General features: G+C 59.0%; 3 protein-coding genes across 3 annotated transcripts; 1 reads left to right on the forward strand and 2 right to left on the reverse strand.

Moving 5' to 3' along the window:
• The first annotated feature begins 25 nt into the window (after positions 1 to 25).
• PRADC1 (protease associated domain containing 1) lies at positions 26 to 3,721 on the forward strand. Its single transcript, XM_038136095.1, has 5 exons — positions 26 to 167; positions 1,439 to 1,539; positions 1,809 to 1,918; positions 2,568 to 2,735; positions 3,201 to 3,721. The coding sequence occupies exons 1-5, from the start codon at positions 41 to 43 to the stop codon at positions 3,319 to 3,321; spliced, it is 627 nt and encodes a 208-aa protein (XP_037992023.1). The 5' UTR covers positions 26 to 40; the 3' UTR covers positions 3,322 to 3,721.
• A 1,489-nt stretch (positions 3,722 to 5,210) lies between these two features.
• Positions 5,211 to 11,187, reverse strand: SMYD5 (SMYD family member 5). Its single transcript, XM_038136094.1, has 13 exons — positions 11,042 to 11,187; positions 10,766 to 10,874; positions 10,054 to 10,193; positions 9,728 to 9,849; positions 9,037 to 9,106; positions 8,774 to 8,878; positions 8,272 to 8,334; positions 8,032 to 8,102; positions 6,831 to 6,937; positions 6,583 to 6,639; positions 6,229 to 6,323; positions 5,898 to 5,968; positions 5,211 to 5,388 (listed from the first exon to the last, which is right to left on the reverse strand). The coding sequence occupies exons 1-13, from the start codon at positions 11,105 to 11,107 to the stop codon at positions 5,250 to 5,252; spliced, it is 1,215 nt and encodes a 404-aa protein (XP_037992022.1). The 5' UTR covers positions 11,108 to 11,187; the 3' UTR covers positions 5,211 to 5,249.
• A 3,409-nt stretch (positions 11,188 to 14,596) lies between these two features.
• On the reverse strand, positions 14,597 to 18,626 carry NOTO (notochord homeobox). Its single transcript, XM_038135526.1, has 3 exons — positions 18,380 to 18,626; positions 15,496 to 15,704; positions 14,597 to 14,755 (listed from the first exon to the last, which is right to left on the reverse strand). The coding sequence occupies exons 1-3, from the start codon at positions 18,624 to 18,626 to the stop codon at positions 14,597 to 14,599; spliced, it is 615 nt and encodes a 204-aa protein (XP_037991454.1).
• Between the last annotated feature and the right edge of the window lie 422 nt (positions 18,627 to 19,048).

Below are 19,048 nucleotides of genomic sequence, written 5' to 3' on the forward strand. Positions count from 1 at the left end.
CCCGCGCCGGCCCACGCGTGATTGATGGCGGCGCAGACCAATGGAAAGGAACGCGGTGAGCCCGTCCGCCAATGCGGAGCGCGGGGCGGGCCGGCGGGCGGGGCGCGGCGCAGCCATGCTGCTCTGGCTCTGGCTCTGGCTGTGCGTCTGCTGCGGGCCGGCCCGCGGTGAGTGAGGGACGGGGGAGGCTCGGAGCGGGGACAGCGGCCGCCACCGGGACCTCGCGCCGCCCACACACCCCAGGCAGCCCGCGCCGGCCGCCTCCCCGCTCGGCGCGCCGCCATCCCGGCGTATTTCCCCTCCCGGCAGCTCGGCCCCGCTGCGGTTCGTCTGCTGTGTCTGTATCCCGGTGCAATTCTCTGTATCCCGGTGTATTTCGCTCCTGTGTCTGTATCCCGGTGTATTTCCCCTCCCGTGTTTCTCTCCCGGTGTATTTCCCCTCCCGTGTCTGTATCCCGGTGTATTTCCCGTGCCGTGTCCGTATCCCGGTGTATTTCTCTGTATCCCGGTGTATTTCCCTCCGGTGTCCTCCTCCCGGTGTATTTCCCCTCCTCTGTCCGTATCCCGGTGTATTTCTCTGTATCCCGGTGTCTTTCCCGTGCCGTGTCCGTATCCCGGTGTATTTCCCCTCCTGTGTCCGTATCCCGGTGTATTTCTCTGTATCCCGGTGTATTTTCCTCCCGTGTCTCTCTCCCGGTGTATTTCCCCTCCCGGCAGCCCGGCCCCGTTGCGGTTCATCTCCGGTACCCGTATCGGGGTGCGGGGGCATTTCCCCTCGCTGCTCCCCCACCTAATTGCGTTTCTCCTCCTACATCCCGATCCGGGTGCGTTTCCCCTCCTGCGCCCCCATCCGGATGCATTTCCTTTTCTGCACTTCCTTTCCTGCATCCCAGCGCGGGTGCATTTCCCCTCCTGCATCCCCATCCTGGTGCAGTTCCCTCTGTGCAGCTGGATGCGTGTGCATTTCCTCACCCAGCACCCCAATCCAGCAGCATTTCCTCTCGCTGGGGTCTGAGCCCCTCGGACTTCCCCTGTGATCCAGGCACGTTTCCCATCACTGCATTTCCTGCTGCATCCTAACCCGAGGGCATTTCCCCTCCCGTTTGTGATCCTGCTGCGTTTCCCCTGTGCTCCCCTCGCTCTGGGTGCCTGTCACCCCTCTCCCCTCCATGGTCCAGCAGCATTTCCCCTTTCCCCTTAGCACCCCAGTCCCGGTGCTTTTCTCGCCCCCATCCCCTCTCAGCCCCTGGAACTGCCCCATCTGCCCTTGGAACACCCCAAAACCTTTGGGGCATTTTAGGTCCTGAGCCAGGATTTGGCATTGCTGGGGGGCTGTTCTCTTCCCCATGGCTCAGGAGTGCTAAGTGGGACCTTTCCCCTTTTCTCAGGGGTTTTGCCTTTAGTTTCCCCTGCCTCAGCCCTGTCCTTTCCCTCCCAGGATTACGCATCCATGAGTATTTGTACTTCCAAGTGCTGAGCCCCGGAGACATCCGCTACATCTTCACTGCCACCCCAGCCAAGGATTTCGGCGGCGTGTTTGTAAGTATTCAAAACTCAGTTTGCCACTTTGGCTCCCTCCATCCCAACGCTGCTCCTTGCTGGCACTCCGTGGTTTGGGGTTTTGATTGGAATGGAGCTCCTTGCTCTCCCACGAGCATCCCTGGCCTCAGCAGGATTCCAGAGGCGGGGATTGGCTCCGGGGCTGGCGTCCCTGAATGTGGGAGCCCAAAATCTCCCGCAGAGGGATGAGCAGGGCTGGGGAGGGGGAGCAGCTCCACGCCCGGCTCACCCTGCCTGTCTCCTCGGAGAACACAAGGTACGAGCAGATCCACCTGGTGCCGGCGGATCCTCCGGAGGCCTGCGGAGAGCTGAACAATGGCGTCTTCATCCAGGACCAGATCGCCTTGGTGGAGAGGGGGTAGGTCTGGCATGGTGGCAGCTGCCGGGGGACCCTGCTGGGCAGGAGGGGAGCGCTGCCACATCTCCCCATCACCTCCGGATTCATCCCGGGGCTTTCCCCACACAGATAAACCAGGAAAATGCGAGGGTGTTCCTACCCCGGAGAATTGCATCTTGTGTTTTTTAGCCTGTGGCGAGGTAGAAAAGACGCTGCCTGGGATTAGATTGAAAGAGAGTAGGTTTAGATTAGACAGTGGCAAAGAAACTCTTCTCTGTGAGTGGTGAGGCCCTGGCGCAGGCTGCCCAAAGAAATCCTGGATGCCTCATATCCCTGGAGGGGATATGCTCCAAGGCCAGGTTGGACACTGGGGCTTGGAGCAGCCTGGGACGGTGGAAGGTGTCCCTGCCATGGCAGGGGTGGCATTGGATGGTGTTTAAGGTTTCTTCCAAGCCAAACCATTTCAAGATTTTATTTCATTTTTTTAGGAGTGGAGTGTAGGTGGCTTGTACCTAAAATCAGACTCAGAGGAGCGGGGTTTGGAGGAGGTGTGGAATCAGGGAGCCGATCCCTAGTTTGGGTGTCTCCAGGCCAGCTGTGGCAGGTGCAGGCTCTGGAGCTACCCGTGGCCACCCCGGGTTGGTGACAGCGTGGTCCCTCTGTGGCACAGGGGCTGCTCGTTCCTGTCCAAGACACGAGTGATCCAGGAGCACGGCGGGCGGGCCGTCATCATCGCCGACAACGCCTACGACAACGACAGCTTCTACATCGAGATGATCCAGGACAGCTCGCGGCGCACGGCCGACATCCCCGCGCTCTTCCTGCTGGGCAGGGACGGGTACGTGCCCGGGTGCTTCCCGGGGTGGCACGGCTCCAAGAGCCCAGTGACAGCCCCGTCCCTCACAGCAGGGAGGTGCAGTTCTGTAATTTAGGGTGCTAAAGGGAAAGGGGAAATGCTGCTGGACCATGGAGGGGAGAGGGTGACAGGCACCCAGAGCGAGGGGAGCACAGGGGAAACGCAGCAGGATCACAAACGGGAGGGGAAATGCACTTGGGTTAGGATGCAGCAGGAAATGCAGTGGAGCTGGGGCGCAGTGATGGGAAATGTGCCTGGATCACAGGGGAAGTCCGAGGGGCTCAGACCCCAGCGAGAGGAAATGCTGGAATTTAATAATTATTCGAGTTGGGTTCAGTCCTGGTTAACGGGCAGAGTTGGAGCTGGGCTGTGGCTTGTGCTCGGCTCTGGCTGCACTCTCCCAGCCCTGGCAGCTTGGGAACAGCTGTCACCCCTCCATCCCCCCAGGTACATGATCAGGCGCTCCCTGGAGCAGCACGGGCTCCCCTGGGCCGTCATCTCCATTCCTGTCAACGTCACCAGCATTCCCACCTACGAGATGATGCAGCCCCCCTGGACCTTCTGGTAGCAGCAGGAGGCTGTGGCGGATCTAGGACTTCCTGGTGCATTCCAGGATCCTGCCCTAAGGACCAGGTTTGAGGAAAGGATCCCAACATGCTCCAGAGATCCCGCTGGACTCGGCCACAGGGAGATCTTTCTGCTGGCACCGGTGCGTGGCCACGGGCAAACACCAATGCCACGGGGAGCCTTGAGCCTGGCACCGAGCTGTGGCTGTGTGGGAGGGAGGTGAGGGCCCAGAGCAGGCCAGCACTTCCCTGGAAACATCTGACCTTGTGCTGCTGATTTGGAGGGATGCAGGACTGGCAGGGATGGGGGAGAGCGATACAGGCTTGGTCTGTGCCAGCAGGGCTCACCCGATGTCTGTATATTTTTGTCTGAGCTAATGAAGTCTGAGTTAAGTTTTAGAGGAAGGAAAGTTTCTCTTTTATTTCCAGCAGTCAGCAGATGAAGGGATAAATCTCATCCTCAAATTTTTTCCTAGTAAAATTCTCCAAGTGCCTCCTGCAGCTGGGGCAGGGCTCAGTCAGAGCCTCATGGGACAGCACAGCCTCCAGCAGGGGTGGCTGGTCAGGAATCCAGAGCCCACGCTTGCACAGGTGCCTGTTCCCCCAGCCCCGTGTCCCCACAGCCCCAGCCCCTGGCTCGCAGCCCTCTCTGCCCTCAGCACCCAGCAATGCAAAGCACAGGGCCCCAGCTGTCACCAGTCTCGGTTTATTAGGAACACTGAAGGGGGTGTGGCCCAGGACGGCTGGGGACAAGCAGCAGGAGGCAGGGCTGGCGGTGATGGCAGTGTCGCAGGTGTGCCACCCTCGGTCCCACAATCCAGCTGCCACGGCAGCAGGAACGCAGCTCCCCAAAATCCACGGAGGATGGAAATGACCCCGCTGCATCCCCAGTGCGTGGCCTGTCACTTGGAGCCATTGTCCCTCCAGCCACGTGGTCTGCACACAGGGACACTGCTGCATGGTGGCCTTGAGGGTGGCGCATGGCACGGGTGACAAGGGGACATCCAGGGGGCCGCTCTGCGCTGGCACATCTCCATGTGGGAGCACTGGGTGCAGGGAAGCACCCAGCACGTGCTGCAGCCCCAGGCACATCCTTGTCCCACGGGCGGCTGAAGGGAGGGACAGCTCCCTCCCTACAAAACCCAAAATGTCTTCTGGGTTTGGGATGACACCCAGGCCGTGCCAGCTCCCGGCCATTCTCCATCCCCACACGCTCCTGCAGCCCGGGGCTCTGTGTCTCGGGAAGGATGGGCCCAGCTGGGAAGGAGGTGTCTGCAGGGCCAGCTCTGCTCTCTCTGCTGGACTCGAGCTCTGGGCCACCCTGCAAGGCATCCCCTGCGAGATCCTGCTGCCCCCCACGGCTGGCCAAGGCATGGGATGGAGGATATATACGGGCCCCAGCTCCACAGGGTGTAGATAGTGCTAATATAGACATTAAATAGTACCCTCGTGCACAGACACACGGACACACACACACGCATTCCCCTTGTCCCTGCAGCTGGGAAGGACAAGCTCCTCCACATCCACAGCCTGCACAGACACGGCGGAGCCAGCTCCCCGGTGACCAGCGTGGTGTCCCAGGGGCTGGCTGGATGCCACTCTCCTCCAGCCTCCCCTGCAAGCACCAGCCAGCCCCACCGGGAACTGGGATGTGCTGGAGGGCCACCGGCTCACGGCTTGTCCCCGCAGGGAGGACAGGGACAGCCTGACACACACACACACACGCACAGGGACAACACGGGCAGGCGGGAGCAGGGCCTGCCTCCGGCTCCCGGCTGCCCCGCTCCGGCACCTCGGCACGCGGCGCCCACCCGACCCCACGACACAACCCTGCTCCGAATTAAAGCTGCTGCCTCTTGGAGGAGCCTCCTCCAGGCCCTTCCCTTCCCGTCCCATCCCTTCTTCCCTCTCCTCCGGCCCGGGGCCAGGATCACACATCAGTCATCTCATCCTCCAGCTCGGCATCGTCCGTCTCTCCTTCACCCTCCTCCTCTTCGTCCGACGTCACGTCGGCGTCGTCGGCTTGCGCGAGGCACTTGGGACACGAGCAGGTGAACAAGTAGTTCTCCCTGGCAGGTGGGCAGGCAGGAGACAGAGGGATGGTGTGGACACTGCTACACTCCCACACTGCTGCTGGGCAGGGGTGGGGAAGAGAACAGCCGGGAAGGGGCTAAATGTGTCACACCCAGAGGAGTTTGGGGGCTCCATCCCGCTGGCTCGGGGTAAAGGCACCCCAGGTGGAGAGGGGGATTTCTCAGCCCCACAGGGGTGATGGGACAGGGGGACAGTGACCCCCAGCAGGAACCCCTACCCTTGAGGGACAGAGAAGGAAAAGGAAGGGTCTGCAGGTGTAAGCCTGCAGAGAGAGGGGGGAAGCCAAATCCTACAACACATTACAAGGGGCTCGAAGCACCAGAAGCACCACGTGCTGCACACACCCCCTGCCACGAGCCCACCGAGGGTCACAGCAGCCACACCCCAAGGCACACACAGCCCCGGGGTGGGGATGCTGCCCTGATGGACTGTTCAGGGTGTCAAGGGTGTGAGGTCCCCCCAGGTGGCTCCAGGCAGCCCCTACCTGAGTATCTTGTTGCGGCTGTGTCTGCTCCGCTCCCTCTGACAGCAGTCTAAGTAACTGATGCAGATCTCCTGGCAGCAAACAGAAATGGGCTGGGCTCAGAATCCTCCCCATGACCCCAAAGCAGCAGGATTTGCCCCAGTCCCTCTCAGAATCAGGCAGAAACAGGGGGTCTGGCAGCCCCTACACGGGATGGCGATTGAATTCCTCTGCCAAGGTGATGCAGGACACAGGAGGTTTTGGGGCTGGGGTCCATGGAGGATGTAGGGGACACGGGGATGATGCCAAGGTGTGATGTCACCTCAGGTCCACCCAGGCCCTGCTGTCTCACCTCTCCGGCTTCGATGTCCTCCAGAGCAGTGAGATGCAGGAGGAAGTTGTTTTCTGGGAAGGATGTCTCAGCATTGGGGATGCAGCTGTGGTTACCTACAGGCAATACAATCTCTGCTAAATGCCTCAGTGGCTCCTGGAACCACAGCACACCTGAGTGCACCCCAGGCAGGACTGGCCACTCCACAGCTGGGCAAAGAGCCAGGGAACACAGAGCAGTACCCATCCCATCCACCATCCCATCCCACGGATGGCAAGCACAGACCCCTTTCTCCAGAGGAAGAGGTGAGCCAGCCTAGCACGGGACATTTCCCTCCCCAGTACTGGTTTTCCTGCCCGTCCTTGTGTTACTCACAGCAGCTCTGCAGCACGTAGAGCCCCGATCCCTCGCAGTTGAGGAACTCTCCCGACTCTGCAGCACAGAGAGAGGGGTCACAGCTCTGCATGCTCCATTCCAGCTCTTCACACACGAGCACCAAGGAACGTCCATCGGCACGAACAGCCACAGCCAGCACGGCGCAGGGATGTCCCAAGAGCCTTTCCCTCGACGAAGACTGGCATCCCGAGGCTGCCTGCCCTGCCCCTGCACCCCCAGAGCCTCACCCTTCTCAATGTCCTTGTAGAGCTGGTCGATGAAGGCGTCCAGCTCCTCCCGCTGCAGCACGGGCAGCTCCAGCGCGTCGCCCGCGTGCACCCACTGGCTCAGGGAGCTGGGGGAACAGGGGACATGCCACAGTGCCACGGTGCCCGGGGAGCAGGGGGACACTGCCACAGTGCCACAGTGGGTCATGGAGCAGGGGGACACTGCCACAGTGCCTGGGGAACAGGGGACATGTCACAGTGCCACGGTGCCCAGGGAGCAGGGGGACACTGCCACAGTGCCACAGTGCCTGGGGAGCAGGGGGACACTGCCACAGTGCCTGGGGAGCAGGGGGACACTGCCACAGTGCCACAGTGGGTCATGGAGCAGGGGGACACTGCCACAGTGCCTGGGGAACAGGGGACATGTCACAGTGCCACGGTGCCCGGGGAGCAGGGGACACTGCCACAGTGCCACGGTGCCCGGGGAGCAGGGGACACTGCCACAGTGCCACAGTGCCACAGGGAACAGGGGGACACTGCCACAGTGCCTGGGGAGCAGGGGGACACTGCCACAGTGCCACAGTCATGGAGCAGGGGGACACTGCCACAGTGCCACAGTGAGTCATGGAGCACGGGGACACTGCCACAGTGCCACAGTGGGTCATGGAGCAGGGGGACACTGCCACAGTGCCTGGGGAACAGGGGACATGTCACAGTGCCACAGTGCCTGGGGAGCAGGGGGACCCTGTCACAGTGCCTGGGGAGCAGGGAGACACTGTCACAGTGCCACAGTGCTTGGGGAGCAGGGGGACACTGCCACAGTGCCACAGTGCTTGGGGAGCAGTGGGACACTGTCACAGTCCCATAGTGCTTGGGGAGCAGGGGGACACTGTCACAGTGCCACATTGCTTGGGGAGCAAGGGGACACTGCCACAGTGCCACAGTGCCCGGGGAGCAGGGGGACACTGTGACAGTGCCACAGTGCTGTCAGAAACAGCAGGACATTTCTACAGTCCCACAGTGCTCTCAGCACACAGTGGGACCTCGCAGAGAGATCCAAGGTGGCTCTGAGCAGCCAAGGTCTGGCAGAGGGATGTGAAAGGGTTGGACACAGCCAAGATGAAGATTTTTAAGTGTGCCTCTCTCTCCCCATCTCTCAAACCCAGCCATTGACACTCCGCCTCTCCACTGCCTGCCAGGAGCAGCCACAAAGCCCCAGTACCTGGTTCCTATGCCTTGGCCGTTGGTCCCGACGAGGGCAAAGAGGGATCGAAAGCCTTCTGGAGTGAACCACTGCAGAAGGGACAGACAAAGCAACTGAGGCCAGGCACCTGCAGGAGCACCTCGCTCTGCAATGCTTGGAACGCCACAGGGAGCTGTGGGGGGTGCAAGGAACCAGGGGAAGCCCTGGCCAGCTAGGGGAAGCCCCTAGCTGGGCTATCTGGGAGGCAGATCCACTCACCCTGCTGAGATATTCATCATAAAGGGCTTCGGTGAAGAGCAGGCGCAGCAGCTCCAGCTGGCCCTGGCGGGACACAGAGCGTGGTCAGGGTGGGGGTGCTGTGGGTGCCAGCCCCGGGCTGAGGCCGAGCCCAGCACAGGCCAGAGGCTCCAGAGGGACTCGGGCTCCCCGGCCTGCCCTGCATGGCTGGAGGCTGCTGCCCTCACAGCCGTGAAATCCACCCCTTTTAGCAGCAAAAGCCACCCACTCAGCAGCTAAATATCACAGTGTCCCAGCCCACAGCAGGAACGTCTCCCCCACAGGAAGGAGCAGCACATCCCATGAAAGCATCACAAGGCCAAAACCCTCTGAGCAACCACTTCCTCACTGTCAGGGCCCTCCCTTTCAGCCTGGAGTTTCCAGGGCTTCCTAACCCTGCTGTAATGAGGCTTTTGCATCTGTGGGCTCACAGACACAGGAAGGAGAAGGAAGGCTCGAGGATTGAGGAGCTGCTGGGTCTTACCTTAAATTTGTCCCCCAGCAGCTTGTGCACAATCTCCTCCTCTTCATTTGCCGTCTTGTTGCAGAACTGGGAGAAGGCCTTGATCCACCACTCCTTGTCTTTAGCCTGACAAAAGAGTCAAGCAGAGGCAGTGCACCAACGCCGCTTTCCTCCCCAGCCCGGAGAGAGGGAGGATTGTCAGAATAAATGCTGAGAAAGCCAGGCCAAGGAATCAGAGCCTTGGCAATAGCATCCACAGTGGGGTAACAAACCACCCGCCCTACCTGCTTGATGGTGGCGACCATCCTGGCCATCAGCATGATGCTGGAGGTCTCTGGGGGGTAATGCATGTTTCTGTGGGATTCAAATGGAGAAGGGATGAGCAGATCAGGGCTGGCACGGGAATGAAAAGCTGGAGGGAGGCAGAGGCAGCTGCCATATGTGTGGACAGGCCTGCTCTGATCCAGCACACCCAAGTGCTCAGTGCAGCATCGCTCTGTGGGGGTCCAGTGGAGAGAAACCTGCACCCACCTTCCTGTTCCACCCACACCAACAATCCCCCTCCATCCTGCTCACTCTGCTGGGGCTTGGGACACGATTTGGGTCAGGGATGTTGCTTATCCCCTCTGAAACCATTATTTCTAAAAGCAGGGACAGAAATGGGCCCATGGGATGCTACAAGGAGGATCTCCCAGAGGCTGGAGATCTGCAGGAGCACCCTGAAACCGCAGCAGTGAGGGATGTGTGCAGCTCAGCGCTTTGTGGCTCTTCAGTGGGAGAAAGATAAGGAGTGCTCAGCTGCGTGTCCAAACCCTTGGGCTGCCAACATCACAACACCCAACCAGGAGAAAGAGCCGGGCAGTGTCCCACGGCCACCCCACCCTCCAGCCACCTTGTGCAGGGAGGCACAGCAAGGAGCCAGCCCAGGAGAGCCACCTCCCTTGCCCGTGGAGCCACAGGCAGGTCAGGCCCTACCTCCACGCCTCCTGCAGCTTGTTGAGGGGGTGCGTGGGGTCGTCCCGGGACGGGCCGAGGCAGAGGACCTGGTGGTACTGCTCCAGAGCTGCCTGCCTGCATTCTGCACTGCAGTACGTCACCTAGAGCGAGGGGACAGCGCTGGCACTGAGGCAGCAGGAAAAGGGGCTCCCAGATCCAGCTGAGCCAGCTGTGCTCCCTCCCTGACCAGCAGAGCCCCGGCTCTTTGGCCGTGGCAGGGAAAGGCAGACAGCACAAGAGCCTGGATGCATGGGAAGGACTCAAGGATCCCAAGGAGAGCACGGTGCCTCCTGAGAGTCCCGTACCTGGCAGCGGGGACACTGCTGGTGCAGGTCCTTCCGGATGCTGCACTGCTCAGGGTGAGGCAGCACCAGGGAGCTCTTCCCCAGCAGGCGCTGGGCGTTCTCCTCGGCCGTCTCCAGAGCCCGCAGGCAGTGATCACAGGCTGTGGGGAGACAGGAGGGGAGCGTGGGTGGGTGGAGGGATGGAGGGATGGGTGGATGATGGATGGATGGATGGATGGATGGATGGATGGATGGATGGATGCATGCATGCATGAAAGGATGGGAGGATGGATGGATGAGTGGATGGATGGATGGATGCCACAGGAAAGCCTTTGGAAAGCAAAGGGACCAGAACCCAGGGCAAGGCAACACAACTGGTACCAACACCAGAGAGGAACAAGGGGATGGGGACTGGAGCAACCCGGGCTAGGGCAAGGTGTCCCTACCCACGCTAGGGGTGGAATATGATCTTTAAGGCCCCTTCCAACCCAACCCATTCCAAGATTTTATGGTGGCACCTGGCACATTCCTCCAGAGCTGACGGAAGTCACCATCCCTCAGATGACACCTGAACTTGTCAACAGTTTAGTGCAAAGGCAGTAACGGCAGCAGGGCCACCTTTACAGGGCTAAGACAAACCCAAACCCTTCCCTCGGTACCTCTGCGGGCCCGCGGTCACCCCAGTGGGACAGGCGACAGCGATGGGGACATGCCACCAGCGCCAGCCGCTCACCTCGGTAGTTGTACAGAGCATTCCAGAGGAACTGGGATGACACCACCGGCCTCTCCACGAAGACTGTTTCCCCTTTGCGGATGTTTCTGGTGGCGAACAAGCCCTTTCCCTGCCGAGGGACAGCCGCGGCTCAGGGACGCGCCCGAAGCCGAGTCATCCCCGGGAGCTGAGGGAATCCCTCCGTGCCCTCCATCCCTGCGGGCTTCCACTCCCTGCGCCCCCGGGCTGGGCGGCAAGGGAGGGACCCTCACGGAGGGGACACCGCGGGCTGCTCACCTTGGCGCTGCTGATGAACCGCGCCTCCGCCGCAGCCCCGGCGTGTGGCCCCGCCGCGGCCGCCATCTTCGGGCGGCGACTTCCCCGCCCTGACCCGCCGGGCAGCGCCTCTTCCTCTTCCTCCTCCTCCTCCTCCTCTTCCTCCTCCTCCTCCTCCGCCCCCTGCGCCCCTCAGGGCTCCGCGCTCGCCATCGCCCCCCTCAGCCGCGGGGCGCGGGGCCGGCGGCCATCTTGGCCCCCCTTGCACAGCCCCCGGCCAGCGTCTGAAAACAGCGCCAAAACACCCCGAAACACCGCCAAAACACCCCAAAACGGGGCCGGGGCGCTGCCGCTGCCACCCCAGATCGCACAGGAGTTTGCTGCCTCTCCCCAGTCAGTTGTTATTATTTAATGGTAGAGGAATAGCCGTCACAGCCCTGTCGGGCACAAGTTCCCCCCTCACCTTGAGGTCTCCCCTCGGGGAGAGAGGAGGCATCGCCCACTGCCCTGCGCACCCCAAACTAGAGCGACTTCCCCCAAAAACGCCTTCAAAACACGCTACTGTGGCCGCTCTGCCCTCGCTGCCTCCTGCTTGGGGGTCTGCAAAGCCTTAAAGTCCCCGGAAACGCGGGTTTGATTGTATTTACTATTCACAGCGCCGCGGCGCAGCCCCGCTCCTCGCGGGCCAGGCGGCGGGAGCAGGGCTGGGAGCTCGGGACGATTCTGTGTTCGAGGCTTTGGGCAGTGCTTCGGTGTCACTAGATGTCACTGTCGGCTCGTGGCGGGGACACCACACCGGGTATCAAGGCAGGAGCTGCCGCCTCCATCCCCCGGCCAGCAGCTGGAGCATGGCCTCAGGCCTGGCCGCTGACCCTCGGCGTGGCCGCAGGGCTGGCCACTGCTCCGGCCAGCTGGCATGGGGACAAGGGACAAACAGGCTGCCAGGGCCACGTCCCCCGGCCGTGCTGTGGGATCCAGGGCCGGTGGAGCCAGCAGGCTGTGCTCCATCACACTGTGCCCATGGCAGGGACCACAAGGACAAGGCACAGGTGGGGCAATGCTGCTGCCACTCAGCATTACATCCTCAGCGATTCATGGGATATTTATGTGGGAAAAGCCCTCTAAGACTAATGAGTCCAATGTTCCCTGGCGCTGCCAAGGCCACACCTGAGCCTTGTCCCCAAGTGCCACATCCACACGGCTTTTAAACCCCTCCAGAGATGGGATTTCCACCACTGCAGCTGTGCCAGGGCTGCACAGCCCTTCCTGTGAATTAATTTTCCCCAATACCCAATATAAACTTCCCCTGTCACAACCTGAGGCCATTTCCTCAAGAAATTTCTCCATGGAAAGGGGTGGAATGGGCATTGGCAGGGGCTGCCCAGGGTGGTTTGGAGTTCCTGTGCCCTGAGATGTCCAAGGAAGGCCTGGACAGGGCACTCAGAGCTCTGGGCTGGGGACAAGGGGGGATCGGGCACGGCTGGTGACCTTGGAGAGATTTTCCAGCCTCAGTGATCCTGGGATTCCTCTCCTGTCCCTGTTCCCTGGAGCAGAGCCCGACCCCCCCGGCTGTCCCCTCCTGGCAGGAGCTGTGCAGAGCCACAAGGGCCCCCTGAGCCTCCTTTGCTCCAGGCTGAGCCCCTTCCCAGCTCCCTCGGGAACTCTGCAGCCCCTTCCCAGCTCCCTCGGGAACTCTGCAGCCCCTTCCCAGCTCCTTCAGGAACTCTCCATCCCTTCCCAGCTCCCTCGGGAACTCTACAGCCCCTTCCCAGCTCCATTCCCTGCCCTGGCCATGCTCCAGCCCCTCAGGCTGGCAGAGCAGGAGCTGCAGAGGTTTGGCCACATCCACCTGCAGACACAGGTTCTTGTTCTCCAGGAGCCTGAGCACCCCATACTCACCTGGCATGACTGCTCTTCCTGAAAATGTAGTTTTGTCTCGGCAGGAACCAGCCCAGAGATAGTAACTCCCTTCATCTACTTTGATATGGGGTCATCAATCAATTGAAAAAAAGGAGCTTTTGCATATATTTTGTCCAAAATAGTTTATTAAGAAAAAACCCCTCAAACCCTTTTTGAGAAAGATGAAAATATATTTTTGGTTTGTTTTGTTGGTTTGTTTTGTTTTTTGGTTTGTTTGTTTTTTTTTTTACTAATTTCAATTGAAAACTATAGTGAGTACTTGGAAATTTTTCCATCTGTTTTTCGTTTTTACACTCATTCCATCTCTCTTTTTAAAATTAACTCAATTTTTATCAAGAGACAAAGCAAATAAATAAGTAACACGTATCAAGGCAAAAAAAAAAAAAGAAAGGTATTTCTATAAATAACAATATAAGAGTAAAGTGATATACAGTGTTCTAGGTCAGAAAGAGACGGGACAAATTATCCTGAGCTGATGGGCCGTGGTGGCTGCTGCCCTGGGCAGCGTAGGAAGGCAAGGTGACAGCCTGAGCCCTTAGTCCTGGTCCCCCAAAGCCCTCCCTACCCCCAAAAATCCAGCTGTTAACCGCATCAGGCTGCTCCAGATGTGCTGGGAGCGCTGCAGGTGCTGTGTCCCAGGGCACCTGTGTGGATAATGAGGAGAGAACAGAGCAGCTGCCTGCGTCTGGGCCGCAGTGGCACATCTGGCCGCGGGGCAGGGGGCTGTCTGCTGCAGCAGCTGAGCTGTTGGAGCTGGTTTTTACTGCAGCCTCCAGCCCTGCACCTCGGCCAGCCCGGGGTTGGCTCCCCGCAGCAGCACACACACACACACACCCTGGGCAAGGACAGCAGTGCCAGACACACACACTGCCAGGGGCCGGACCCGGCTCTGGGGAGCCATGGAAAAGGCACAGACACAGCAAGGCACACACAGGAGGAGGCACTTTGCTCCAGGGCAGGGGCAGACCCTGCTCCTCGCATCCAGGAGTCTGAGTGTGGCAGCAAAAGGCTTCCGTGTTTGGGGTATTCTGGTTGTGATTGATCCGAATGTCAAACATGGGAGTCAGGTGAGAGGAAGAAACGATCAGGGAGATTCTCCTCGTTCCTCCGTGGAGCACACAGCCACACATAACATGAGTGACCCTGGTTTGAAATGCTCCTGTGCTCAGAGCCATCAGAGACAGCATCCCATCGCCTGCCCAGCATCAGACACTCTGTCACCCCAACACCAAAATCACCTTCTGATTGTCACCCCCACACCAGAGAAACCAGCAGATTGTCACCCCCACACCAGAGAAACCAGCAGGTTGTCACCCCAACGTCAGAATCACCCTCTGATTGTCACCCCAGTATCAGTCATGGTGATTCCCATCCCAGCACCAGAGACATCCTGATTGTCACCCCAGCCTCTCTGCTGGAAACTGCTTGTGTGTCCTGGTGCTTCATGAGCAAACAGGAGATCACCTGCCATCAAGTGATGAAGCCCCAGGAATTACAGCGCTTGGCTACCAAACAGCAGCCAAAGAAATTCGGGGGGTTCCTTCCAGCCAGCTGCAGTTTAGTCCTGTGCTCCGGCTCTCAGATCAGTCTCACTTGGACCAAAGCAGCCCAGACATGTCCCCAGGCAGCAAAAGCCAGCCCAGCCTCCTGGGCTCTTCAAAGCTCCACGTCCACGGGGTCCTCCTCGTGGTCCTTGCTGTCGGTGGAGTCGGCGCTTGCAGGCTGGATCACCCCGAACTGCGACAGCTTTGCCGCCTTCTGCTCCATGCTCTGCTTCCTCCACTTGATCCTCCGGTTCTGGAACCAGACTTTCACCTGGATGGGAAGTGGCACAACAGCTTAATCCAATCCTTTTCCAATCCACGTGCTTCCGAGGTGGATTACCCAAAAAGCAGAGTTCCTTAAATGGGGACGTGCATTATTCCCTCAGGGAAGAGTGAGCGAGAGCAGGAGGAGGTGAGCAGGAGGGGATCAGGGGACAGCAGCTGCACTGAGAAGGCTCTGGCCAGGGGAGTGAAGGAGGCAGCTCCCTGAGGTGCCCCTGAACCCATCGCCAGGACTGCAGTTGCCACAGGGCATGATGAGACCCCCGATAATTACCCCTTGTCCCCCAGAATTAGTTTTGCTCTCCCTTTTTCCCAGCTGCATTTAGATCCCACCTGGCTCCTTCTTTCCACACTAAACAAGCAGTTCACTGTGGGAGGAGCAGGAACTCACAGGGCAGAGCAGGGAAATAATTATATCCAGGGTCATAACAGGACACTTGAAACAGTCTCCAGAGGATCGTGACAATGCAGACACAGCAACCAACCCAGCTCGAACTCTAAAGCACAGCAGGCTGTGCTCCTGAATGCTTTCTGTTCCACTTCATGGATTCAGAAATCTTATCCAGAAACCATCCAAACTCGAGGCACATCTCTTCAACGTCACCCGGCAGCAGGGTGTCCCACGGGTCACTTTGCACCGTGTCCTCCTCCCACCAGGCTTCCCAGTGGGACCGTGAGCACAGAGCAGCCCCAGGATCAGTTCCAGAGCTCGGCTGCCCCATCCCTTACCTGGGTCTCTGTGAGATGCAGAGTTGCAGCCAGGTCCACCCTCTCCGTGCCCACCATGTACTGCTGCTTGAGGAACTCCTGCTCCAGCCGCTCCAGCTGCTCTGGTTTGAAGACCGTGCGCACTCTCTTCATCTTGCAGGGCCCCCCCGACCGCCAAGGCCCCGCGGGACCCAGCGGGGTGGTCCCCACGCAGTGAGACAACTCCAGACCTGCGAGAAAGCAGCAAAAATTGAAGGGGTCTGCACTAAAGGAGCCGGGAGAAAGAAGCACCAAACCCGGCAGGGATGTCCCTGCCCTGTCCCTTCCCAGATAATCTCATCCAGGCTCCTTTTCCCATGAAAAGCTGGAGCAGAAGAACTTTTGAGGGCCTGTTCTGTGGTTTTACCCTCAGGGTCCACTGAGGACAGTCCTGGACATGTGGCCAGACCCAAAGAAATCAGCACCCAGTGAGGTGGGCAGGATTTGACCTTTGCCTGCACGAGACCTTTGTAACAGGATAATAAATTGCATGGAGAGCTGCAGAACACCAATCCCACCTGTTTCCAGAACCCCCGACACACAAATGTTCAAAGTTTGGGGGAGCTGACCCCAGACTGGCCCCAGGTTTTCCCCTTCCCTTGGCACACGGGCTCAGTGTCCAGCATCCAGCTCTCACAGGACCACATCCTGCAGCTCTGCTCCCCGTGCAGCTCCCAGGGGTGCTGATGATTTAGCAGGACTAACCAGTGTATCTGGGCTGTCTGCTCTCCAGCTGTGGCCTGAGGATAACCGTAATTAGCATAAATTAACATACAATCCAACACCAGCACTGCCACTGGCACCTGGCTGAGAGCAGGTCTGCCCTTCCCCAAGCCCTCATCCTCCCTGATCCAGCTGATGTCCCTGCAGCTCCTTGGAAATCCTGAAAATCCCTTCCCAGCCCAAGAGCTCTGTGATTCCAGGCCCGGGTGATTGCACTGGGGAGCTCCTCCAGGGCTCCCAGCACAGCCTGAAGGGTTTAGGAGCCCCAGGAGCCATGGAGGGCCAGCTCTGACGGCACCACGGCTTCTCCAGCAGCAGATTCACTTTACGTAACCCACTGATTAATTACAACCAGGGATTCTCCCTGTGGAAAGCACCGGCAGGATCAGGCCGTTAATGGTTCCCATCTCTGCTGCTCCTAAATATTGTGGCAAGGCAGGTTTCTGTAGCTTTAATGGAAATACTGCAATAACGATCCCCATTCACACCCGCTACTTGTCTCTCCTTTAATGACTGATCTTGTCACGTTCTCCAGGCACAAACCTGCACCTTGACCTACTTATTTTCATTAATTGGGTGCAAGTTCTGCGTGTGTTTAAGGATTTGTGGGACGGAGACCTGACAGCTTAACAGGCGTAATTGCACTTTAAATTATTTTCATCATGAAAATCTTTTCACCCATCACTTTTTGTTTCTATTTTAACGCTAGAATAATAGCAAGTGTAATTTCCAACATGAAACGCTGAGTGGAAATCGCTCTGCAAATTGTTAAACTGTGTTTTCATACCTGGATGTTTGATACAGTACAAAGATTAACACAGTTCTGCAGATGCTGTCTCGTGAAATAAATAATATATTAAATAGTTGTGCTAAGTACTTAATAAAAGATCAGCAAATTCTTTTGGTGTCTGAATGTTGTAGCATCAGGGTCAAATCTGGAGTTCCTTATACACAGGGAATATGGGCCTGACTGCAGGTGGTGCCTGGACAACAGCAAGATCACTCTCTGAATGCTTAAAAGGAATAGTTAATTTCAAGGCAAATACTGTGAATAGAGATGTTTTGTTAAGGTCACTTGGTCGTTGTCCTTATAAAGTTCCAGTGAAAATCGATCCTGACAGATCAGGCAGAATCACCCATCACCACGGCGCAAATTCTACCCACAGAGCAACAAAAACATTTTCCTTAGATGCTTCTGCACTAAAAATATGCAGTTGTGAGAGCCAAGTGCTGCAAAACACTTGGCAGTTTCAGTTCTGTGAGTGAAAAATCGCAGGGAAAGCGAAATTAGAGAGGGATGAGGGCAAATTTGGGAGAAGAGGGACACACACAGCAGCAGAGGTGAAGAAATTAATTTTGGGAGCGAGGCTTTGGGAAATTACAGCAGGTTTTTGATTAAAACTCTGGCCTTCCTGATATATGAAAGGAGAAATAAATGCCAGCGTGTGTAAAGTCACCCGTAAAATCTCATGGAACCACCGACTGCTTTGGGTTGGAAAGCTCCTTAAAGATCATCCGGCTCCCACCTCCAACTCCTTCCACCAGCCCAGGCACTGCAATACTGGTTTTAGCTCTGTCCCTTTACTATTAAATCCATTCCAAGTTCCTGGCTCCATCTCAAATGCAAACTGAGTTTGGATATTCTGCACCAGGTTCCGCACTGGGGACTGAATCATGGATCAGTAAAATCCTGCAGCATCTCCAGGAATCAACCACAGGCTCTTTATCAAACTGTTCAGAGACACCACGTGTGTTAGAAACTGCCTCGCAAAGTAAAAAAAAAAATGAACAAATAAACAAAAAAACCGCACAGAAACCGCTCATTTTTGGTCTCGCTACCGGTCACCTACAGAGAGAGGAAAAAACTCCAAGGAAAGTTTTCCCTCTGCCTCTTCCCTGTCCCGCAGCCGCAGCGCAAAGCTCGGGGCTGCTCCGGAGGCTGCAGGGTTGAGAGCACAGCGGCAGCGGGGACCCAAGTGCTCTGGGGTGACCCCGGGCCCGTTATTTTCCCGCTCGGGTGCCGGCCGAGCGCCCTCCGCACCCCGTCCCGCATCCCGTCCCGCATCCCGTCCCGCATCCCGTGCATCCCATCCCGGTGCGCGGCATCCCCGCTCCCGCTCCCGCGCGGCCGGACCCCGCTCACCTGCGCCGGGCCAGGGCCAGGGCCAGCCCCACGCTGCGGCTCCGGGCAGCGGCCCCAGCCCCGCTGCAGCCGCCGGGGCCGGCCCGGCTGCGGGTCCCGCCGGGGGCCAGCGCGGGGCGGGCGGCCCGGGGCTCGCGGGGGCGGCGGGGCCGCGGCGCGGCGGCTCCCGGGCCAGCAGCGCTTCGATGTGGAACGGGGTCTTGGCGGGCGGCGGCCCGGGCCGGGGGCACGCCGGGCTCTGCAGCATGGCCGGGCCGGTGCGGCCGCCGCCGTCCCGGCCGCTTATATGGAGGGCGGGGGCCGGGGACTGCCGGGCTCCTATGCAAAGCGGCGGCGGGGGGGCGGCGGGGGCTGCACACACCCCGCTGGCCGCCTGCAACACCCCTACCGACACCCCTGCTTCCCCACCAACACCCCTACCGACACCCCTACCGACACCCCTGCTTCCCTACCAACACCCCTGCTTCCCTACCGACACCCCTGCTTCCCTATCGACACCCCTGCTTCCCTACCGACACCCCTGCTTCCCTACCGACACCCCACTGACACCCCTGCTTCCCTACCAATGCCTCACTGACCCCCCTGCTTCCCTACCAACAGCCCTGCTTCCCTACCAACACCCCACTGACACCCCTGCTTCCCTACCAACACCCCACTGACACCCCTGCT

This window comes from Motacilla alba, chromosome 4, assembly GCF_015832195.1.
Source record: "Motacilla alba alba isolate MOTALB_02 chromosome 4, Motacilla_alba_V1.0_pri, whole genome shotgun sequence".
In the NCBI taxonomy this organism is placed as follows: Eukaryota; Metazoa; Chordata; class Aves; order Passeriformes; family Motacillidae; genus Motacilla; species Motacilla alba.